The following is a 25899-nucleotide window of genomic DNA, read 5'->3' as shown; positions in this document are numbered from 1 at the left end:
TTCTTCTTAACTACATCATCTCCAAAGAGGACATTTGAAGCTTTCTTTAAAAACTTTTTTTATGTATAGTAGCACAGTGGAAATTTCGCAAGTTCTTGTGAATTCAACTTAAGGCTTCTTTACACCACTGCAATAATATCCCAACAGATTATTTGAAATTAACCTAAAACGATGTCAATTCCAACAGCAAAGACCTGATTGATAATGAACTATAGATAGGGAGGGTGTGGAGCTGAACCTTTACTTTCTCAGCCATTGTATCCGAATGTAAAACGTCAATAGATAAGAGTTACACTTTATGAATGCTTTCTTTAAAAAAAATCTAATAACAAACCACAGATAACAGGTACATCTTATTTTCTAAATTGTCTGCATAAATTACAACTCACGGCATTCAAATATCTCTTCATAGATGGAAAATATTCACTTATGTTCCAATCACTGGGCAGGCGATCTCCACAGGTAAAAGATATTAAGTCATCAGTTAAAAGTGGTTCCTCTGTAAAACTGAGAACTCCTTTCAGCTTCAAAGCAAGATCACTACATGTAATGGGTTCATTTTGGGACAAGCTCTAAAAAAAAACACAAGACAAAAACAAATGATATCTTCAGGAAGTACTTTGTACGTCATGTCATGTCAAAATAAAGTTCTTCCTCACTTCCTTCCCGACAAACCAATCGAGGAACCTCAATAAAGGGTCTTACTGTCTGACCCACCACTTGCTTTTTTCTGTACTAACTATTTAGGTCACAAAGCGTGCCACTCCTTTGGCCCCACACTATCTCTCAAGAGTTCTACATTTAGCTTGAGTGGCAACACCAACATTATGAGATGAAAAAAGAATAGATGAGAGTTTATCATCATATACATTTGCACAAGTACATTGAGATTCATGCTTGCTGTGGGTACACAAGTCTGTAAAACCCAATAACAAGAGAGCGAGAGAGAGAGAGACAGAAACGGAGAGAGAAAGAAAGAGAGAAAAAGAGAAAGAGAGAGAAAAAGAGATCTCATGAACTTTACCATACTTTTAAGATCAAAGTCTTATCATAGTCAAAGCATATTACTTCACCTACCGTTGGAACTTCTGCTGTTCTGATCATCCATATTTTAATCTCACCAAAATTATTCAATTACAATTTTCTCTGTCCTTCTAATTTGGTCTTCTGGTTTCACTAACCATCATTATCTATTCGTGCAATGATTTTTAAGCAACAAATATGGCTCACACTAAATGGCAGGATGAATGTCAAGAAAGGTGGAGCTGCATTATGGACAAAACAAACAAAATAGTGGAAAAATACTGCAGGTAGAAACTTTGGTTCAGCATTCTATGGTCTGGAATGTTTTGACTCTGGCATCATTAATTTGCAAAGTGACCACCAGGGCAGCCGTACTAGCTTTCATATAAGCAATATTTTTCTCTAATTGGGGATACAGAGTAAAAAATTGTTCTTACAGAATATATCTAAAAAAATAAACACAAAAAGTATGCAGAGAACTGAACCACAGACAATGTTTTGTAGACTGTCATTTCAGAGTGGAGGGCCGTTACAGACTTTATCAAAACATCTGTGGATGAGTGTATCCCAATCAAATTGTTCAGGGTTTTCCCTGAATGAACAATGAATTCCGGAACCTGCTGAGAGCCAGACAACAGGCATTTAAGTCCAAAAATCCAGACCACTACAGAAAGCCACGTCTAGGGTGAAGTTGAGATTCTAGATGAAAATGGATACATGACAGCTGTGAAAGCCAATTTGATCAGAATAAGGAAGAACCGCTGCACACCCCCATGCCCCTGATGATCCTCCACTGTCAATATCCAAAGATAATATACAGACTACTTTCAGGAGCATGAATCCAAGGAAAGGACGGAATACCCAGCCGATAACTGAAAAACTGTGCTGACCAACTAACCAGTGCATTCACAGATATCTCCAACATCTCACTCCAACAGAGTGTGGTACTCACCTGCTTCAAACAGGCCTCAGTTGTACCAGTGCCCAAGAAGTATGTGGTAACCTTCCTAAATGACTACTGATCAGTGGCATTCACATCCACAGAGGCTGGATTTGAAGCATATCAGCTCCTGTCTGAGTGGCAACATGGATCTGTTCTAGTTTGGCTAGTGCAACAACAGGTCAACAGAGGGTACCATCTCATTGGGCTCTACTCAAAACCCTGGAATACCTGGTCAGCAAAAATCGATTAATCAGGGTATTCTTTATTCAGATTTCAGATTTATTGTCAGAGTTCATACATGAGATCACACACAACCTTGACATCTTTTTCCTGCAAGCACAGCAGAATGACCACTTACAGATAGTGCATAAAAACTGTACTCAAGGAACACGTAAACAAATAAGGAAATGTAAACAAACTGACTGTGCAATACAGAGAGAAAAACAATCAATAAAGTGTAAAAGTAAGAGCCCTTAAATGAGTCCCTGATTGAGTTTGTTGTTGAGGAGTCCGATGGAGGAGGGGTAGCTATTCCTGAACCTGGTGGTGTGAGTCTTGTGCCACCTATACCTCTTCCCTGATGGTAGCAGCAAGAACAAGAAGAGAGCACATGGAATGTTGATAATTGCTGCTGCTCTCTGATAACAGTGTTTCCTATAGATGTTCTTAATAGTTGGGAGGGTTTGGCTGATGATGTCCTGGACTGTGTCTACTACCTTTTGCAGGCCTATATACTCAGGCGTATTGGTGTCCCCATGCCAGACAATGATGCAGCCAGTCAACACACTTTCCACCACACCTCTGTCAAAATGTGCCAAGATTTCCGATGTTATACCAATCCTCTGCAAACTTCTGAGGAAGAGGCACTAACGTACTTTCAACACAATTCCATTGTATATTGGATCCAGGAAAGATCCTCTGAGATAGGGACTCCCAAGAACTTAAATGTGCTCACCCTCTCTATCTCTGATTCCCCCATTAATCACTGGATCATATACCTCTGGTTTTCCCTGCCTTGGTTTTGGCATAATTGAGTGTGAGGTTATCATTGGTGCACCATTCAGCCAGGTTGAACACTGCCATTGGAGAACAGCAGCAGTCAATAAGTATATACCACCCAGCACACACTCTGTTCTTGCTGCTGCCATCAAGAAAAAGGTATAGGTGGCACAAGACTCACACTACCAGGTTCAGAAACAGTTGCTACCCCTCCACCATCAACTCCTAAACAACAAACTCAATCAGGGACTCATTTAAGGATTTTTACTCAGTACATTATTTATTACTTAATTTTTGTTCTGTATTTGCAATCAGTTTGTTTACATTTCCTTCTTTGTATACACATCTTTTTCTTGTGTACAGTTGCACTACTGATAAGCAGAAATTCTGCCTGATTCACAAGAAAAAGGATCTTGTATGTAGACTGTCAATAAATATGAACTTTAAATTTTATGGGTTTGCTTTGGAATCTGACATGGCAATTTCCATTCTTCATACACGCAGCTGTTGTTCACAGCAACAAGTCGTTTAAGGGATGAGTAGAATGTTTTGGCAAGGCTAGGAGTTAGGTCAGTGGTGGTCAAACTATGGTTCCCAGCCCAACTGTGACCCATTGCCCATCTTTAAGTGGCCTGTTCGATAGTCGCTAGCAATAAATTTCACTCTATGTACATTGCACTTCTTAGTTTCAACACTAGATGTTGCTGTCATTTTGAACCAACCACTGGAATATTACTCATCGAGGAAAATGTTTACCTCAGTTTAAAAAAAATATTTACCTCAGTTGATTGAACATGGCAGAACCAAAAAGACAGAAAATAGCAAGGAAGTGTCGAAAATTTCAGACACGATGGGGAAATGAATATTTTTTCACAGAAGTCAAGGGGAAGCATGTTTATTTGATTTGCAAAAAATCTGTTAACTTTAATAGCCTATCTATAGATTTACACATTGCGTCATAATCATGAAGGACACTTGGTCCATGAACTGTAATCCCCGAGAGACATTTTAAATATTTCTTCCAGAGCTCCTGCAATTTCTACACTAGCCTCCCTCAAGGACTGAAGGAATAGTTTGTCAGGCCCTGATGATTTATCCACCCTTATTTGCTTTAAGACAGCAAGTACCTCCTTCTCTTTAATCTGTCTCTGGTCCATGACCTCACTCATTGTTTTCCTTACTTCCCTATGCCAGTTTCCTGAGTAAATACTTAAGCAAAAAACCTATTTAAGATCTTCCTCATTTCTTCTAGCTCTATTTCTTTCTAATTTATACATACAGCACAGTAACAGGCCATTTTGGCCCACAAGTTCATTCTTGGCCCTTCGCCTAATTTATACTCTAATTAACTCTAGTATGTTTCAAATGGTGGGAGGAAACCCGAGCCCCTAAGCAGACACTGGGAGAACATACAAACTCCTTATAAACAGTGCAGGATTCGAACCCTGATCCTGATCACTGGGGCTATAGCAACATTGATCTTTGTAAAAAGAATTAATTGGTAACCAAATTCTTCAATTTGATACTAAAAGAACATATTACAGGTTCAGGTAACTAAATCTTGAATATCCATGTTAGATCAATCCTTAAAGAGTACTGTCAAATCTTCAATTGTTCTACTGATATTTGTTTATAACACGAACACTTAAAATTGTAACTATTTACATGAGAAAAATGTATTTTGCTTCTCTCAACCAAGGATATCAAAAATTACAATTCTACCACTATACATAGCAAGAGGCTATAATTATATTATAAATTGGTCAGATTGTTTTAGCAAAAGTTTCATTGATTTACCATTTTAATTTCCGATATTAAAATATCAACTTCCATGATGATCCGATCCACATCGTTCACCCCCAAGCTGGAGTGTGCTTTCTTCAGAAAAACAAGAGCATCTGAAAGGAGATTATAAAAAGCAGAAGTAAATTATAAGACCATGAGCCTACTGTAGAATGGGGATTCAGCAGATCAACCATTTGTCATGGACTTTATTTTTATTTTCACAGAATAGAAATAGCATTCATAATTTACTACATTTTATGGCATCATGCTGAACTCCTTTTTCACAAACTATAAACCAAAAGGAAATTTAATCTGATTCAAGTAACTTTGACTGGAATCCATAGCTTTTTTTTTACATTTTTGAAAAAATTATACAAACAGCACATTAATAGGCCCTTCTGGACCACAATTAACTAATAAACCCCATATGTTTTGAAAGGTGGGAAGGAACTGGAGCACCCAAAAGAAACCCACGCAGGCACAGGGAGAACGTACAAACATCTTACAGACAGTGCTGGATTTGAACCTGTGTCCCTGGCGGTGTAGTAGCATCATGCTCACCTCTACGCAAACCGAACAGAAACTTTCAAATCAAAAAATCATAAAAATTTATGGCAGAGAAGGTAGTCATTCAGCCCATTTCAGTCCGTTTGCCAAAAACTTGCTTTGGATTAATCTTACTTCCCATTTTGGTTCATAGCCCCACCACCCGACAACAAAATGTTTGAGACTTCCACCTGTAAAATATCTCTTTCTTCAACTCCCTTTAATCTTTCTACTGATTATCCACTCTGATATTTTCTAATTTTTCTACAATTTACCCACTTTTGGTTCTCTCTTCATAAGAAAATAGGCCCTCTGTCTAATCTTTCATAACTTTTATACTCCTCACTTAAATCACTCTGGTCTTTGTAAGCTTGAAGAAAAGAAAACCCTTAGCCTAGAAGGTCCCTTGTCACAACTAAAGTTCTCAAGTCCTGCCAACATCTTCACTCTAAGTTCTCCAGTGTGATCACAGCCTTCTTGCAGTGCAGTTAATAGAGCTGTACGTATCACTCTGGAGTTTTAGACAGTTCAAGTATGGCCTTTTTACTCTTGTGTTCTATGCCTTACCAATAAAGCCAAGAGACCCTCAACCAAGTTATCCTTCAGAGATTTGTGAAGAATGGACTTAGATCTTATTGCTTTTCTTCAGGCTTTGTTGAGACCCCCACCTGGTACTCATTGAGCAGTTTGATCTTCTCTGCCTATAAAATAATGTATTTGGTATAAAAAAGATAATGCAATGATAATCACGGATTTAATTCTGGAAAGAGAATGTTGTCCTTTGCAGGGAGATTGAGTAGGAGTGCTTACTATTCACTGGAGTTTTAAAGAACAATATTTCTTTGAATTTCCTATCATGAAGAATGTTTAGAGAATTGTTACTCCCCCACAAACTGTTAGGGGATTTTTATTCAACTAAAATACATACATACTGCACTTTATCTATATATATATCTGTGTGTGTGTGTGTGTGTGTGTGTGTGTGTGTGTGTGTGTGTGTGTGTGTGTATCCATATATATATATATATATATATAAAAAGAGAGAGAGAGAGAGAGAGAGAGAGGCAGGCCTATAAAAGATGGATTAAGAATCTTAATTCATGCAGTATACAGCCAAAAGGCACTTAATTAGTTTGAGCTAGATTTTTTTACAGATTACATAAATGAGTTCTATGTCAATCCAACAATGTTGTGCAATTCCCTTAGGATCATTTTGTTAGAGTGTGCTAATAAGAGAGAGCACAAATTATGCTCCACCTCCAGCACTATAGCCATTACCAGAAGTGGTTTAGAAGTGGACATTGAATGCAGAATACAATGCACATCTTCCACCAAGTTTTGTTCATGTCAGTGGATGAATTTACATCAAATCTAAATAGCAAATAATATTTTGAATTCCTTATTAGAAGATCATTAAAACTTAATGTCAATGGTGAATTATAGAGTTGTGCTCCATAATAAAATCATCAAGATAAAAACATCTGTGATGTGCCATTTGCAGCACATCATTTGAAACATCACTGACATGCTGCCATCGTCTGGATTTCTGAAGACATTGCAAGGATGACAAGGGTTCTCAGCAACCTATAATGGTCTGGGAACACCTCAAGGTCCTAAATGCCCATATATTTAATTGCACATGATACTCTCATCACATGCAAAGGTACATAAACCCTGTATGATTTTCTAGGATTACAAAAAGTACAATTTTTTCAGAAATGAGTGGAAGAGAGTGAGATGTACAGAGGAGAAGCTATCAGAGTGTAGGAAGGGATCACGAGATTGTGGTGCAGAAGATGATGGAGAAAATTCCAATCAGCCAAGTTCTAGGGAAGTGCTCAGGGCTTTGAAGTTCAAAGGACAAAATCTCAAAGGGAAGCCAGAGATGCAGGCCTAAATATTATTGAGACACCGATGATTGTGTGGGGGTAGTAAGGGAATGTTTGAGTAAAGCATCAGAAAGCTGACAAGGTTGGGAGATCTGGTGACAAAATAGGAGTTTCTAGGAATTTATATGGTTGGGAGGGTGGAGGAGATGATAGGGGTGGAAATAAAAGATAGGGCAGCACAGTTTGGCATAGCGGTTAGCGCAATGCCTTTACGGTGCCAGTGATTGGGACTTGGGTTTGAATCCCGTGCTGTCTTTAAGGAGTTTGTACATTCTCCCCATGTCTGCATGGGTTTTCCCCGGGGGCTCTGGTTTCCTCCCACTGTTTGAAATGTAACAGCGGTGTAGGTTAATGGGGGTAAATTAGACGGCATGGACTGGTGGGCTGAAATGGCCTGTTACCGTGCTGTATTTTGTTTAACTTTAAATTTAAACATGAGCAAGGCATGCCTAAATTTAAAATTTAATTGTGATAGAATGCTGGGGAAATTATGGGATCAAAAAACTGGAAAAATAATGGAGGGGAACAAAGAGAAATTTATGGAGAGAGTTGGGAGGAGATCAAGGCACCTTAGGGTAAGCAGAAATGTGGTGGATTTCATTTAACTCCAAGGATGATGCTTCACAAAGATTGTTGCCTCACTCTCACCAGTCGCAGACCTGGTAGGGTCTGGCCCTTTAACTGAGGATCTAATCTTCTAACTATTTCAGTGTTAATTGTGTGCATGGGCACCAAATGCAAGGATGATCTAAACTGAATATTAAATGCATCATGTACACTCTTTGGGCATCAGGTTTTTGATAAAATGACTTTGCAAAATGCATAAAATGCTTCGCAAGGCTTGGATTTTCCAAGGCAATGTATTTCGCCTTCATTTCAATTGCAGAAAATACATAAAGCAGGAAGTTCAACTGAATTCACTGGAATGCCAGGAGTAGGGTATTGAATTTCATTTGGGAAAACTGAAAGTAAATGCAGAGTCTTGTCTTATTTTTAATTCAGCCAATTTATTATCATTTTATTTTCAAACTTTCTTTCAGACTGAATTAACATCAGTGTGTGTGATGATGGCCTCCAAGATGTTATCTTAAATCCAATATTGATGCAATTGTAATAGATGGAAAAATAATAGTGGTATCCCACTTCTTTAATGCCTCAGAGAATGTAATTTTGGGGGCCACAATGATCAGGAGGAAGATAGCCCTCACCTCCAATTAATGGGAAAAATAAACCAGTCACTAACACAGAGAAGACATGGTTAGAGATTTGCCAGGAGATCAGCTGAGCAGACTTAGTGAAGTTGGCTGGCAGCCACTCCACTTGTGCCTGCTTGGTCTCCCAAAACAGCTATTTATGTGAAACTTCATTTCCAATTTTTGAAAAGATGGGGTTTCAAATAGTTCTCAGAAACAAAACTAATTCATATCTTGGGGACCGCCTGCACTGATTTTACAACCAACGTTTTACATTAAATGTTCCATTCATTTGGGTTGGGATGAGATAGATTCAAAGTTGAAAGTCCATATTTCTGTACTTAATTTTTATTAAATGCAGACATTTCAGTGTAATAATCAGTATTTGATCAACACAATATCAAAATTGTTCCCAACATTCCACCAAAATTTGCAGCATGGGAAGAGTGTTTGGATTATTGCACGCAAGCAAAATCTGAAGACAAGAAACTAAGGTAGTCAGTTTACTATTAGTCAGCTGATAAATAAATACATCTGACAAGTGAACACAAGAATGAAGAGCAAAGAAAAAAAAACCTATCAAAGTTATGATCGCATCTCAGAAGTTTGATCTATTTAGAAATATGATGAGGAACCAAATCCTTAAAATGTCGACTTTGAGGAAGATTATAAGTCTCCATCGTTATTTTACATAACGGTTTAGACTTTGTAGGCAAGTTTTCCAGTATAATTGCTGACCACATGAGGCATTCTGGGCATTGATGTATGGATGCAGAAATCTGAAAAGGGAGAAGAGACTTTGCTAACTCTTCTTCATTATGAGACTGAGTCCAGTGACTAAGCACAAAATTGAAATAATGCTCACCACATACAAGTCCACACAACCAACGCAGCACTTGTTCTGAAAAAATAATAGCTGCAAGGAGTTAAGGTAACTGTATATTTTTTTATTATTTATTTGAATGTTGTGGGTTTAAAGTGTTTACATATTTTTAATTTCTCACTTATATTTTCTCTTTATTAATATTTAATGTGATGAATTTCTAATTGCTTTAAACATTGTTCAATGTCACCGGATATCAGAAAATGTTTTGAGATTAATATTTAATTCCGCTATGGCTTTGACAAACTGCAATGCCAGTGTGTGTGACCAGATAAATTTTCAGTGTTTTATGGGTGGGGTGTGCTCTCAGCCATTTTCAACCTTCTTTCAGTTATGACCCCTGTGGGACTCTGCTCACAGTTTATGGGCCCCCTTCCCTGTGAGGTAGTCAAGCTTTGGTTTCTTCTGCACCTCCCTACTATCGACTACATAAAAAACAAAAAATATATATATTTATGTTACGCAAGGGTAAAAGAAAACAAGGCTTTTACTTAAATGTGCTGTGACCCCCTGTTGGGTCTGTAGGGCACCCATTGAGAAACTGTTCTAAATGATGAGATTCACACAGAGATAACCCTATCACGGGTAAGAATCAGTAAAGCTTCCTGCTGTGAGGTTGTAGCAGGCCGAGTGACCACGCTGTTAGATGGGCCGAATCACCGCCCCAGTCGGTTGGCACAAGATGATGCAGGCCTCCCTTCTCTTCTCAGGAAAAGCTCACATTTGGCAATGCTCATTACCTAGGTAATGTCGCCACTTCCTGGTCACGTAGCACTGAGATGGCAGTGACTCCACAGTGCTCTGACATCACTCCCACAGACCAACATGTTCCAGACAGGAAGTGGCTCGTATCCTTAAAGCAGCATGTGAAATTCAAATAAAGACAGTTACTGGTTCACCCTCATGTTGTGTGGACGTGTTTTATTACAACAGCGCTGCTGTTAACAGATGCTACGGTGGTAACCCCAAAGTTTCCAATGTTTTTGTAACCCACCTCAAATGCTGCAGGATGCTGCAAGGCTGTGTCCAATGCTGTGGGCATGCATTTACCGCCCTTCTGGGCCAACCAGCCCAGGAACTGGTTATAACTGGCCGAGTCCTAGTTCCAGGTCAGAGGCATTGTCTCGGAGGATATCAAGTTCTAGCATGTTGTCAGTGCCATGGACGTTGCTACTGCAGCCTTGTAAATGTAAATTATTCGTGGAAATCCTCCAATGGAGTGTTTCCTCCTCAATTCCCCAGAACTCAGCCAGCAAGAGCGCACCATCCGCATCCTGAATATGCAAGGCCTGGGAGATAGAAACCCTTCCAAGCTCATGCATGAGATGGTGGCTTTAGCTGATGGGCACACAAACTGTTTCTTGTTTGGGCCCTGTTCCTCTCCAAGCTACTGGTGCATGTTTCTTCAGCAATATCAGACATGGACTTCAACACCCCATACCTGGTAGCCATCACAGCAGAGCTCGATACATATGCAACCCATCTACATTGTCGGCGCCTCTGGTTCAGCCCCTGGGCCAGGGGTTCCCCCTCCGTCAGTTCTGCCAGCAGTAGCCACAGCCCAACCACAATGCAAAATATGCTCAGACAAACAGAGCAATTACTGTTTCTACCACCGCAGATGGGACCGCAATGCCCGGAGGTGCATCCCTCCATGCTCGTACCCCAATGCCAAGTCAAGCATGGCAGTGGGAAACAAACAGACCAGCTGCCAATAGTGGCCTCGATGGTTGGCATGCATAAAAGGCCTACTTTACCTGAAGGACTAGTGGACACTGAGGGATTTGCTATTCAACTAGAGATAAGCCTCATCCTGCCTACGTACTTCGAGTTCAAGCACAATCCCAAGGGCCTCCCCTTACAGACAGCTCCATTCCAAGTTTTGGCACTCGTCTGATCACAATCCATGCTGCTGGAACTGTTTTCTGTTGTAAGTGTATGATTGCATCTGTTGGTCAAGCCCTGCTCGGAGCCAATTTCCTCCGGGCACACGAGCTCCTGGTAAATATGAAAAGATGCTGTTTGGTCAATGCTACCATTTTCCAATCATACCCCCTCACGCTACCACAATGTTCCTTTTTGCTGCTGGGAATCCACGCTCAAGACCACAATGAATATAATCTTTTACTGGGCAAGTATCCATCATTGTTGGTGCCCAATTTCCTCGACACTAAACCAGAACATGGCATGGATCACCACAACGAACCCACCACACCACCAGTGTATGCATGGGCATGGCGCCGCCTGCAAGATAAACTCCTCCAAGCCAAGACGAAGTTTGCTGCCATAGGGAAGTTGGGATCGTCCACCATTCAAACAGCCCCTGGCCTGTTTTCAAGAGGTTGCAGGAGTTCGGACTTACGGTGAACCCTGATAAGTGCCAATTTGATCTGGAAACCATTGATTTCCTTGAATACTGTATCACCCGCAAGGGTGCAATGCCACTGCTGAATAAGGTAGAAGCCATTCAGTGATTCCCCAGGCCAAGCACCATCAAAGGCCTACAGGAATTTTTAGGGATGTTGAACTTTTATCATCGTTTCTTCCCAGGAGCAGCTACCTTCATGCAACCTCTATTTGACCTCAACAAACTCGGCGACAAGGCTCTCAGTGGACACACAAAACCAATGAAGCATTCCAGGCCACTAAAGCAGCAATAGCAGATGCTGGTCAGACACAGAAGCCGCCCACCTGAAGACAGTACTGTGACTTGCTCAAAGGGTGGCAGCAATTCTGGGGGAAGGGTTAGTGTAGTGGGCCGAGTGATCACGCGGTTAGACGGGCCACATCACCGCCCTAGTCGGTTGGTGCAAGATGGCAAGGGCCCCCTTCCCTTAGAAGCCTGCGTTTGGAAACATGCGTTGCCTAGGTAATCTCGCCACTTCCTGGTCATGTAGCACTGATCAGGCAGTGACTCCGCAATGCACTGACGTCACTCCCACAGACCAACGCGTTCCAGGCAGGAAGTGGCCTTTACCCTTAAGGCAGTGCATGAAATTCAAATAAAGTCAGTTGCTGGTTCACCCTCTTGTGTGTGTGGACGCATTTCATTTCAGCAGTGCTGCCGTTAGCAGACTCTACAAGGTCATTTCAAATTTAGTGCCAAAAAGATGAACTACTGTGGTTCATGGTAAGTTGTGCCCTTCCCATTTGTAAAGCAAGAATTATTTGTAAAGGCCATCTGTCTCAGAAAGACATCAATTATCCTACCTCTTTCAGTCCTGATCAATTCAACAGTGTAGTCCCTGTATAATTTATCTGCAGTCAGGATATTCTTGAGCTCATTCCACTGGGGCAAAGACTCCAGGTTCTCTTGATAATTTTGTATCCTGTAAACAAAAAAATTACCGTTATATGGTCATTCCAGTGATGATTTGAGAGTAACCGTTTTCCTAAAACTGCACCTTACATCAGTAATAAAGCCAAAAGAAAATGTTTTTGTCGTGTTTTGTCCTGAAGTTCAAATCCAGGTCAGTATCCATAGAGTATTAGCATTTATCCTTCTTGCCTTTGTCATTTGATTCATGAAGAGGTACAAGGACTGCTTAAAGAAATCTCTTGGTGCCTGCCACATTGACCACCGCCAGTGGGCTGATGTTGCCTCCAACTGTGCATCTTGGCGCCTCACAGTTCGGCGGGCAGCAACCTCCTTTGAAGAAGACCGCAGGGCCCACCTCACTGACAAAAGACAAAGGAGGAAAAACCCAACACCCAACCCCAACCCACCAATTTTTCCATGCAACCGTGCCTGCCTGTCCCACATCGGACTTTTCAGTCACCAACGAGCCTGCAGCAGATGTGGACATACCCCTCCATAAATCTTCGTCTGTGAAGCCAAGCCAAAGAAAGAAGAATAACTTCATAATTATTCAAATAAAAACTATTAAATTCAGAACCATTTGGTCAATCACTGCTCAGAAATAAATTTGTGTGGTTTCTCTAAATTAATAGTTCAGAAACATTAGCAATACTAGTACCCTGTATTGGGCAGACATCCTTGTCTCTATGCCAATGTGCAGCCCTTTAGATTTTCAAACTTATTTACATTCTGTACTGCTAAAGGGAAGAAATTCATGGTCTCTTTGAGTTGCAGCAAACCAGAGTTAGATGTAGCTGATGCAGAGTTGGATAAATATTCTGAAATTTACACAAAGTTAGGAGTCAATGAATTCACTTCCAAATTCTGAATGGCTATGGATGGGTCTCTGGTGGTTTGCTCCAAGTCTCTGGGAAGAAGGCTATATGGTGCTTATTTTGTTCCTCTAATGTTATCCTACTTTATGATCTACTAAAATATGTTCTTTTTTAGTTCAGTCCTGTTTGACAATCTATTTATATTTCCTTTCACTTATGTCCTTCTGCACTATTATTAATGGTCTATTAGGATCATGCAAATTGCATCTCATCCTTGACACTTTCGTCTCCATGTCCCCATTTTCAACAAGTGCACATGCTCCACGTCTCAGATTTATTGTCAGAGTACATAATGACATAACATACAACCCTGAGATTCCTTTTTCCTGCAGGGGCAGCAGAATTACCACTAATTGGTAGTGCAAAATGTAAACTGTACACACCATAAAAATGTAAACAAATAAAATAATGTAAACAAACTGACTGTGCAATAGAGAGAGAACAAAAATCAATAAAGTGCACAAATAAGACTCCTTAAAGGAGTCTCTGATGGACTTTGTCATTGAGGATTGTGATGGTGGAGAGGTAGCAGCTGTTCCTGAACCTGGTGGTCCAAGTTTTGTGGCACCGATATCATTTTCCAAATGGCAGCAGCGACAACAGAGCATTTGCTGGATGGTGTGGATCTTTGTTGATTACTGCTGCCCTCTGACAGCAGTGTTCCCTATAGATATACTTGATAGTGGGGAGGGTTTTGCCTGTGATGTCCTGGGCTGTGTCCAGTACCTATTGGAGGGCTTTACACTCAGGGATATTGGTGTTCCCATGCCAGACTGTGATGCACACTTTCCATCATACCTCTGTAGAAATTTACCAGAGTTTTGGATGTCATACCAAACCTCTGCAAACTCATGAAGAAGAAGAGGTGCTGACATGCTTTCTTCATGATTCCATTAGTGTGTTGGTCCAGGAAAGATCCTCTGAGATAGTGACTCCCAAGAACCTAAATTTGCTCACCCTCTCCACCTCTGATCCTCCAATGTTCACTGGATTGTAAACCTCTGGCTTTCCTTTCCTGAAATCAACAATCAGCTCCTTAGTTTTGGTGACAAATGAGTGCAAGGTAGTTGTTGGTGCACCATTCAGCCAAGATTTCAATTTCCATCCTGCTTGCTGATTCATCCCCATCCTTTATACAATCCACAACCATGGTTTCATTGGCAAATTTGTAGATGGTGTTATTGTCGTACTGAGCCACACAGTTATAGGTGTAAAGTGAGTAAAGCAGGGAGCTAAGGACACAGCCCTGTTGTGGTCCAGTACTGATGGAAATTATGGAGGAGAAATTCTTACCAATCTTCACTGACTGTGGTCTGTAGGTGAGGAAATCCATGATACAATTACACAGTGGGGTGTTAACCCCCAGGACTTTTTTGAGTTTGCTGATCACTTTTGAGGGCATGATGGTGTTAAATCCTAAACAGTAGTCAATAAAGAGTATCCTGATGTACACGTTTGCATCTTTGTTATCCAGGTGTTCCAGGGGTTTATGTAGAGCTAGTGAGATGGCATCCACCGTAGAACTGTTTTTATGATAGGATCCATGTTACTGTTCAGACAGGAACTGATAGGATTCATCACGAACCTTTCAAAACAGTTCACTACTAGTCGCTAGTCATTAAGGCAGGTTACTGCACTCTTCTTGGGCACCTGTATGATTGACGCCTGTTTGAAACAGGTGGGTTCCACGCCATGCCCTGCTCCATTTTCTGGGACTTGTTTTATGCCCAACCACCAGCTATTTAAATTGGTGTTCATACTGTAGTTTACCCATGGACCCAGTCCAGAATACACATTTTGAAAGGTTAAAAATGGCTGGAGTCCAAAGGGTTAAAATGCTGCTCTCTAACCAGCTGCTTCTCATTGCTCAACAATATCCTAGAAAAATGTTATTTCTAACTTCAGCAGGAGATGTATGAGAATCTAATTATTACAGACTCAATCAGAACTGTGCTGTAACAGTACAGTACAGCACAGTTATGGGCTCTTGGGCCAATGGAGTCTGCGCTGAACACAGACAGATTACACTAAATCTCTTCTCCCTGCACATTATCTATTTCCATTCATTCACTGCATTTTCATGTGTGCCTCTCTCCAAAACTCTCTTAAGTTGTGTCTGGTTCCACCACTTCCCTCAGCAGCTCGTTTCAATCATGTACAAAAATCTGTTCCACACATCTCCTTTAAAATTTCCCCCATTCACATTTAATCTACATCCTCTAGTTTTTGACATTTTTATCTGAAAAATGATCCTATCTATCCTATCTGTCATAATGTTTGATATATAATTATAATATAGCTAATACTGTCTACAAGATTATGCAAGCCATAGAAGGGTGGACAGCCAGCACCTTTTTCCCAAGTCAAGACAAGCTAACACCAGAGAACGGTTGTACAAGGTGAGGGGAAGAACATTTAGGGGAGACGCCTGTGGTATTTTTTTAAAAGAGAGAGTAGTGCAAGCTGAAATGCATTATCAAGGGTGGTCGGGGAGACTGGTACAATAAGGAAATTTTAAATAACTTAGACAGGTACATGGATACAAGAAAAAGAGAGGGTTATGGGTGTGAGGTACGGAATGTTTAAATCATTAAGTAGGTTTATATTGGTCTGCATAACATTGAGGGTCAAAGAACCTGTACACTGCTGTAATTTTCTATCATAATGTTAGGTTCTCATAATGTTACTAATTTACAGTGCAAATGTATTAATATTAAAAAAGGTATCAATAAATTATAAAAATGGAAAACTATAATCTGGGAGATTCAAGGGATAAAGCTCCAAAGCTGGTAATCGATGCACAAGATCCAGGATATTTTGTGCCAGCCATACTTTCCAGTTTTAGCCTTTGGGAAACAGATGCACAACTCAATTATGTTAGGGATCAGATGTAGGCTTATACACCCTACCTTAAATCAATCCTTTCAAAATGCAAGGATAAATAAACACTTTCTTGTCTATAGATTTTCATAAATAGTAAATTTCATAACTCACTCTTCTGATGAGGCATTATTTTCAGACACCACAATGATACGGCTGAAGTTACCAAGCAGAGTGATAATTTGTTGTGTTGAGTTAACTGTGTCCATATCCTGGGTGACGATTAAATATCTCATTAATGCCGTCAACATTTGGGCAAACTTGGTCTCCAAGTATTCAGGAAGTCCATTGTTTTTCCAAAGAACAAAGACCTTAAAACATAAAAATAACAGCGTCAAAGTAAATATAAAATTTTCCTCACTCCCTTCAAGAATACAGACACATTTTTCTGAGATCATTTTGAGGATAATGTTTAATATTTATTTCCCTACGTGTTTCATGAGGTTTTGCATTTACTTACTTATTGAAGTTACTTATTGGAGTTAGTCTTGCGAAAATTCCTCATTTTCTGAATAAGCTTTATCTCTGTAATTTTTTCATATCAATAATATAAAAGTGCTGAAGCAACTAATTAATCTCATGTTTTTTTAACCATAAAGTTCTTAAAATAAATGCTCTCATATTGTCTAAAGTAACGACGTATTACTGAAGACGTTCATGCATAAAATAAATCTCATCTATAATCATATAACCATATAACAATTACAGCACAGAAACAGGCCATTTTGGCCCTTCTAGTCCGCTCCGAACAATACACTACACTATTATCTATTATTATGGATTTGACAAAATAAATTAGAGATCTCCATACATTACAGCTGTTCAAGTAACAGAATTTTGCCCTCACTGGATTTACAAATCATTGCCCAAAACGTTAAAATACAGAACAAAGTACATTCTCAGAATTTATATGAAAGGAAGTAAACAAATGGAAGTAAATAAACACAAAATCTTTTATTTTAACTCATGTTTCCTGATGCTTGTGCAGATGGCGAAGCTTTGAGTTAGTGAAAGTCATGAGATGGACTGCTTTCTCGGACTGCCAACCGCCACATGACTTGGGAATTGCCGAGCATAAGTGGAACAAAGTTTCTTTTAAAACTGATTACAAAATCTACATTTCAAAGCAGCCAGATTATGGAACTGAGTTACGATTCCATTGCATTTCCATTTGCCAGAAGAAAGGCAATCCAACAATTGCCATCACTGCTGACAAGATGACGATATCCACAGAACTTTACAGACTTCCCCTTTAATCATATTCTCCTTGAACAGGGTAAAAGATGGGTTTAATATTACAGGGAAGATCATTGGTTGTATGGATGGCATCTACATCAGAAAATCAGAACTAAGATTTTTGCTGATCACTTTCGCTCTATTCACTTCAATGACTCTCTCAGATCTCTCTCGGGATCTCTCAATGGCCAACCATTTCAATTCTGTGCCCCACTCCTGCGCTGACATGTTTGTCCATGGTCTCATGCATTGCCAAACCAGGGTCATCCGTAAACTGGAGGAGCAACAAGCAATATTTCATCTGGGAACTTTTCAACCGGATGGCTTTAACATCGATGTCTCCACTTTCTGCTAGGCCACTCTACTTTCTCCCCTATCCCTCCATCTCCTTTCCTCCAGCTCTCTAACCCCTTCCCTCTCCATTCAAAGCTATTCCCCTTCCCCTTATTCCCCTTATCTCCTGCCAGTGGGCCTGTGTTTCTCTCCCTGTCCCTCCCCCCCCCAACCTTTTTATTCAGGCACCTGTCTACATTTTTCTTATACCTTGAAGGTCTCAAGCCCAAAATGTTGGTTATGCATCATTACGAGGCATTTCATTTTAGTGTGACTGTCACTTTAGGGTTAACAAATTGAGGTTTAGTATAAGCTACAACCATTCACAACTATGGAGAGAACGGAGTTGGCAACAATTAGGTACAGACTATGCCCAAGGTTTATCTCTGGATAAAGCAAAGGAACATATGTTGCATTTATCCAGGCACAGGTGTGAAGAGTCATGTAAGAGACACATTGAAAGGAAGAGGCGCTTTGTGATCAGTAGCCATTTTTAAAGAACAGCAGCCATTTGAAGGAACACTGTGCTGGAGTGGCTCTGTGTGTGGTAAGGGTCATTGGTATATTTTTCCTCATCAGATGTTTTGATCCCCACCATGACCAAAAGAAACGACATTTTGAAGAGGAATTATTAAATCCCACCATGACCAAAGGAATGCCACCCTCACTTCCTCCCCAAAAAAATCTTTGTCCCATCTATCTGTATAAAGTACAATATCTCCAATTTTGTTTCCTTAAACCAACCATCACATGTCAGCCACTGTGCTTGAGACAGTCGATAGCCTCCTCACTTTAAACCTGATAGCCTGCAATCCCAAGCGCTGCCTCTTTGACCCATTATGTTAGTTTGATCTTGCTTCAAATAATAAATTTCTTTCTTTTCTCCCCTTGCCATCACAACATTCATAATTGTTCCAATGTCCTTTGCCCTTGAACGGATTCCAGTTTCCAGGTCCTCGGTCCCATTTTAACCATGATATCTAATCACTCTGTGCTTGCATTACCCAATCAACTCCTCCTGACATGTAACCTAATTCATTTCCCAGCTACCACAACTTCCTCTCTTTGACTGAACTTGTTTTCACTTTGAACAATCCCTCCTTTGACCCCACTCAAAATATGCAACCATAAAAATCCATATGGGTCCCATTTTTTCTTGTCATAGAACCATAGTTCATTATTTGTGACAGTTGAAATTGACCTGAAATATCACTTTTGTTCTCTCTCTCTGTATTTTTTGAAGGTGAGTTTTCCAGAATTGAATTTTCATATTCAACGTTTTAGAAATTGCATTAAACACATGATATAGAAACACAAAGGCATTGAATCCTTTTATGAATCCTTATGGACATCCCTTCAAAGTGCAGTAACTTCATTAAATCTGTGAGATATGATTTTCCATACACAAAGCCATGCTGCCTATCCCCTAATCCTTCCTTGCCTTCCAAACACAGGCAGATGATCCTATCTCAGAATCTCCTCCAGAAACTTTCCCACTACTGATGTTAGGCTCACTGGAATGTAATTCCCTGATTTGTCCGTGCTGACCTTCTAAAATAAAGTTACAACACTCTCTATCCTCTAGTTTTCTGGAACCTCACTCTTGGCTGAAGAAGATACAAAAATCAGTGCCAGGCATCCACAATTTCTTTTCTTGTTTCCTGTAATGTCCTAGAATGTTATTGGTCAGGCCATAGAGATTTATCCACCTTTACATGTCATATCAAAATGTTCCAAAACATCATCGTTCTCTTCACCAAATTGCCAAACTTCCGTGACCTTACAGACAGTAAATACAGAGAGGTACAGCGACTCCTGGCTGAGGGGATCATAGCCCCTAGCATCAGTCCCTGGAGAGCGCAGGTCCTCATGGTCAGAGGGGCAGGCAAGCCCTAGATGGTAATTGATTACAGTCAAACCATCAACCGCTTCACCCAGTTGGATGCGTACCTGCTCCCTGTAGAGCTCGTCGAAAGAATCAAAGACTTGTTGATCCAAACCAAGGCTTTTATTAGCAAAAGACAGGAGCTCTTCACAGGTGGCCGACCAGTCCGGAATGATCCGACCTGGCTAGGGACACAACCCTTTAAGGCCCAGACAATAGGCGTGGCTTACCTCTCAGCCAATCGCTGTAAGCACAGTCTAGATACAGTAACTATATACTCTATGTACATTGGTGATAGATCTGTACTATCACACTCCCCCATATAGCCGTCTTGGTCAATAAGGTTGCCAGGTTCAGAAATTTTTCGACGATTGATCTTAAGTTGGCTTACCACCAACTCCCCCTCCGTTTGAGCGAACTGGATTCGAGGCCGACGGGAAACTCTTCCATTTCCTGTGGGTATCCTTAGGTGTTACTAACAGTGTTTCTGCCTTTCAGAGAGTGATGGACTGGATGGTGGAGGAACAAGGGCTGATAGCAACATTCCTTTATCGCGACAATGTCACCATCTGTGGCCATGACAAGCAGGACCATGACACAAATCTCGCAAAGTTCTTGCATATGGCCAAGTCACTCAATTTGACGTACAACAAGGACAAATGCATGTTCAACACTGAGCGCCTGGCCCTTCTTGGATGCATCATGGCACATGGTGTCATTACCCCTGACCGCATGCGACCACTTCTAGAGCTCCCTGTCCCAAACACCCTGAAGGCACTAAAGAGGTGTCTGGGGCTGTTCTCGTATTATGCACAATTGGTGCCCAACTATGCCAATAAGGCCCATCCCCTAATTCAGTCAACCACCTTTCCATTATTGGCGGAGGCCCAGGCTGCTTTTAATCAAATTTGAGGAGACTTCGCTAAGGTCACAATGCATGCCGTGGATGAATCCATCCCCTTTCGGGTGAAAAGCGATGCCTCAGAATTTGCACTGGCCGCCACATTAAACCAGGCAGCAGACCAGTAGCATTTCTTTCCTGCACCCTTCACGGTCCCCGAACTCCAGCACTCCTCCATCAAGAAGGAGGTGCAAGCGATCATTGAGGCGGTATGCGACTGGCGACACTACCTAGCCGGTAAGAGATTTACCCTGTTGACTGACCAGAGGGCAGTGGCCTTCATGTTCAGTGCCAAACAACGGGGTAAAATCAAGAATGACAAGATTCTGAGGTGGAGGATTGAGTTATCCACCTAGAATTATGACATTTTGTACTGGCTGGGTAAGATGAACAATTCCCCCGGACACCCTATCCTGAGGGACGTGCAGCAGCACGCATCTCGACTGTCTCTAGATCCTGCACAATAGTCTGTGCCACCCTGGAGTCACGAGGTTGTATCACTTTATCAAGTCAAGGAACCTCCCGTACTCTGTCGAGGATGTCCAGTCCATGACCAGATGCTGCCAGATCTGCACCGAGTGTAAGCCCCAGTTCTACTGGCCAGAAAAGGCACACCTTATCAAGGCTTCCCACCCTTTTGAACAACTAGTGTTGATTTCAAGGGCCCCCTCCCGACCACAAATAGGAACGCCTACTTCCTGACAGTGGTGGATGAATTTTCCAGGTTCCCCTTTGCAATCCCTGCCCAGATATGACCTCAGTTATGGTTATTAAGGCCCTGAGCAGTATCTTCACTTTGTTCGGGTACCCCGACTATATTCATAATGACCGGGGGACCTTGTTCATGAGTGAGGAGCTGGATCAGTACTTTTTGACCAGAGGCATAGCCACCAGCAGGAATGACCAGCTATAACCCCAGAGGTAATAGTCAGGTGGAAAGGGAGAATTGCAAAATCTGGAAGACGGTGCTCCTGGCCCTTAGGTCCAAATATATGCCAGTGTCCCACACCATCCAGTCATTACTGTGCACTGCTACTAACACCATCCTGCATGAACGCCTCTTTGCTTTCCCTAGGAAGTCAGTGAATGGTTCTTCCATCCCTCTCTGGTTGACAACCCCAGGGCCAGTTCTCCTTCGGAAGCACGTCAGAGGCCATAAGATGGATCCACTGGTTGAAGCACTACACCTCATACATGCAAACCCTCAATATGCATTTGTGAGGTACCCGGACGGCCACGAGGACACTGTGCCCATACGAGACCTTGTAAGGGTCGGAGACCCTGAGACTGCCTTGCCGGCTGCTGACCACACCACGGACCCGATGGTGCTACATCTGAGCATGGCCCTGGAGTCCAAGCTGCCTGTCCTGCCGCCGGATGTCCAGGCTTCTACCCCTCATGCAGCTGCGGAGGACCCCCCAGCACTCCAGGAGTCCACCACCAGCACCCCAACGACCACAGTTCCTGCAGCGGATACTCCCCCGTCAATCCCCTCTCCAGTGGAATGCCGTACGGACACGCCAGTTCCCCGGCAGTCCAGCAGACAGAGGAGGCCATCTGTGCAGCTCAACCTCTAGCCAGTGGGGGCGTCCGCTTCTCCCGCCACTTTGTACAATTGTTAAATGCTGCTGTATTGTTGAATTGCTGCTGTTATTGTCCCTGGTTTTGTTGTTTACCAGTGGGTTCTTTTTTAAAAAGAGGGGGTGAATGTGGTGATATGATTGCATGCACTGCCTGGCCCGCCCTCCTGCCTTAGCTCCTCCCTTAGTCCTGCCCATGTGACCTCAGGCCATAAAAGTCGAGGCTCCTCGCCTTCCTGCTCATTTTCCTAGCCTAGACCCGGGCCAGCAGTCTCCAGCTCAATAAAGCCTATCATTTGCCTCAGTCTTCTGTCTGCGTCATTATTGGGGCTACTGATAGCGCCCAACAGTACCGATTCTACAGTTATCTCTGATCTCCCTGCTAATTTGCTCCTCTGTCTATTTAGCCATATTTTATCTAAAATACACTATTTCAAAATGTAAAATCAGTGGGTTCTCTGTACACACCACTCACAGATTTTTAAAAATATACTTCATAAGCAGGAGAACATTGTTTACTCTTCTGAAGTAAAAAAAACTTACATACAGTGTTTGATATTTAGTGATGTGCTATTGAATTACACTTAAGAAACAACTTTACATTGGTCTGAGTCAATCACAAATGAAGTATGCTTCATCTTTTTAAGTTACTCTATAACCTTGGTTGATGACAAGCAGAGAATTATTCTCTGATCAAAATACATTTAATTAAAACAATGTGTTTGGAACTACAGCAGGCAACTCTGTATATGTCTACTTTTAATTTTTGTTGTATCAAGGTCTCAAAATACTACTGTCTATCTCTTTCAGTTATAATATTATTTCTTGGAAAACATAGTTATGAGAAAAAGATAACCAAATTTTAAGATAATATTAAGATAATAGTCTATTGTGCAGTTTTCTTACTTGTTTGATTATTTTCATCTGGTCAATGTAACCGAACAGGAGTTTGCCCACAACCAGGCAAGGTTTTGCTGAAGTTTTGGCCATCTCAGAGCATATATATGATTGAAATTCACTCTCATTGAATAGGATGTGGACCTGAAATTACAAACAATTCTCAGGCTTTGTGTAGGAACATTACATTTTACACATAAAATCTTCCTCCAAGTAAAGTTTCAGCAGTAACCAGTTCTTGGTTAAACCTTTTAATTAGCAACTACACATGTGCAATTTCAACAGAATTCATTCTTCAGAGATTAGGTGATTTTTTTTTCTGTTATGCTCAAGAGGCTGCAACCCCTCATAGCAGTGAACTATGAGGGGTTGCAGGGTCCAGGGGAGCATCAGATTGGCAGAGGGCACGAAAAATGGGGAGAGCACCCCTCCTTCCCCTCATTGAGAAGGGGAATCAGAGAAGATAATGCTTCAGGACAGTGTCCAATCCAGTGGACCAATAAGGGGCTCAGCAGCTGAAGGACCCACATAGACTGCAGGCAGAAGGCGATTTGTGGTCGAAGTATTCATACAGGCAGCAGGCTGCTAGTGTAGCAGCTGAAGGACCCACATAGACTGCAGGCAGAAGGCGACTTGAGGTCGAAGTATTCATACAGGCAGCAGGCTGCTAGTGTAGCAGTTGAAGGACCTATAGTCTGAGCAGCTGGAAAATGGCTTATGGGAACCTGGTATTGGAAGAAGGATTCAAGAGGGTTTCCCGAAGGGCCTCAGGCACTGGTGGCTTCCTGGTCATATCAATGGTTTGGATTAGGAGCTTGGGTTGCAGAGGCTGCAGGAGTGCTGGAGCAGGAGCTCGGGTTGCAGAGGCTGCGGAGTGAATCCATGGACACTCCCCCGTGTCTCTGAAGGGACTCCCTTTTGCCTCTTTTTGTTAGGGCTGCAGGCAAATCTTTGCTTTATATCAGACAAAAGTAGATATTACATTTTTAACATATTTTAACATGACAATAAAAAGAATCTTTGAATAGAAATAAATTTAACAAGTGTTAAATTGCAGAAGGATAAAAAAGTTGCAGAGGAATATGGAAGATCAGAGGACACAAAGGAAAATGTCAATTATATGTATGCATACATGGTAAAAAGAAATTTCATGTAAATTTTATTACTTTGACAATAAATTTAATCTTGAGTCTTGAATGTAGTCAAACCCAAGACAGATTCAATGACATACAAGATCCTGGAGCTGGCTAAATGTTGGTAATAAAGTTTTGCTCTCAAGAAAAGAAAATGTGAAAGGTCTTGAACAGTTCTTTGGTTAGTTGTAATATATGATTGTTTAGAAGAGGCATTAAATAAGATTCTCTGGAGTCCCTCATTTATAACTTCCATTATGTAACAGTGATGGATGAATAGATGCTATGCAAAGAAAAACAGTTAAGTAGGCGGGAAAAGTTAGAAATATTTTAATTACAGGAAGGGAAGTGTGATAGAGAGAGTAAAGCATTGTCTGTAATAAAGTGTAGATCAAAAGAGACTAAATGATATAAATGATAAGGAAGAGCAGTGAAAGCTTATTCATCACAGCTGATCTGTCTGGAAAAGAAATGGAGGACAAAGAGAAAACAAAGCCACAGCTGTAGATTTGAAATTAAAGCCAGCATTTTTGGAGAAAAAAAACTGAATTAACATTATAGCTTGATAACCTGTATGACAAAGAAGTTAGTTATGCTCTGACATTGTGTAATAATTTGGAATGCTGTCTAAATTCTTCATACTTTCTTTTAACCCAGTGGTTCTCAACCTCTTTATTTCCACTTACATACCACTTTAAGCATTCCCTATGCCATAGGTGATCTATTATTAGTAAGGGATTGCTTAAGGTGGTATGTGGGTGGAAAGAAAAAAGTTTGAAAATCACTGTTTTAATCGTACCTAATTGACTCATTATCTGCACGGTTTCATAACTCCAAAGGAAATGGGCCAATGACAATTTTTCTCAAGCAAAATATTTCAATTGGATCTACAGCAATGATTCTCATTCTTCCCTTCCCACCCACATCCCACCTTACTAATCACTGAGCACCCGATGGCATATGGATTACTTAAAGTGGTATGTGAGTGGAAAGATAAAGGTTGAGAACCATTGTTTAACCCAACAGCAGAAATTCAAGTCATACTCTCTGCTATACTATTCTCATTTATTTTGTTAATTCGGTCTTCACACCATGAAACAAGAAAATCATGTCCTTGTCACAAAATTAATTGTATTAAATTCCAGTGGCAAGCTATTTCCCTAACATGCAAGGAATTACCTGATTACAAGTTATGATATCAGTGTTAAGGACTTCTTAAGTTTTATAAACTGGTTTTGGTCTTTATTTGTAGATTATGCTTAAACTCATCAACATGTTTTAGTAACAATGGGGCTAGAATGATTGTGGGTGCTAAAATTGACCTTTTGTATCAATCACAATCTGCAATATCAAATCTAAATGACTCAGATTATACTAAATGTAATGCAGGTATAGGCTCTACCTGCTTTTTTTTTAGTTAGCAAGTTGTTTTGCCTGATTGACAAAGGGAAAGGATTTTCTAACATGATCAATGTTTATCTTTGATACATGTCACTGAAAGAAAATAAATCCAACAGAGGATTCATGTAAAATTTCCACTTATTTTAAAAATACTTTAAAAAATTATCATTCTTGGCGAGATATTATGAATATTTTCAC

General features: G+C 40.8%; 1 protein-coding gene across 2 annotated transcripts in view; it reads right to left on the bottom strand.

Moving 5' to 3' along the window:
- The window catches only part of LOC138749915 (ATP-binding cassette sub-family A member 13-like), a 288645-nt gene that overhangs the window by 214132 nt on the left and 48614 nt on the right, over positions 1 to 25899 (bottom strand). For both annotated transcript variants that reach the window (XM_069911960.1, XM_069911968.1), the window contains exons 9-13: positions 23177 to 23311; positions 16450 to 16646; positions 12472 to 12590; positions 4763 to 4863; positions 390 to 572 (exon numbers count right to left, since the gene is read on the bottom strand). In XM_069911960.1, coding sequence (XP_069768061.1) covers positions 390 to 572; positions 4763 to 4863; positions 12472 to 12590; positions 16450 to 16646; positions 23177 to 23311 — 735 coding nt within the window. The remainder of the gene's footprint in view (positions 1 to 389; positions 573 to 4762; positions 4864 to 12471; positions 12591 to 16449; positions 16647 to 23176; positions 23312 to 25899) is intronic.

This window comes from Narcine bancroftii, chromosome 1 (assembly GCF_036971445.1).
Source record: "Narcine bancroftii isolate sNarBan1 chromosome 1, sNarBan1.hap1, whole genome shotgun sequence".
NCBI classification, from domain to species: Eukaryota; Metazoa; Chordata; class Chondrichthyes; order Torpediniformes; family Narcinidae; genus Narcine; species Narcine bancroftii.
Note: the sequence above shows the minus strand (reverse complement) of the source record. Positions and strands in the feature narration are given on the sequence as shown.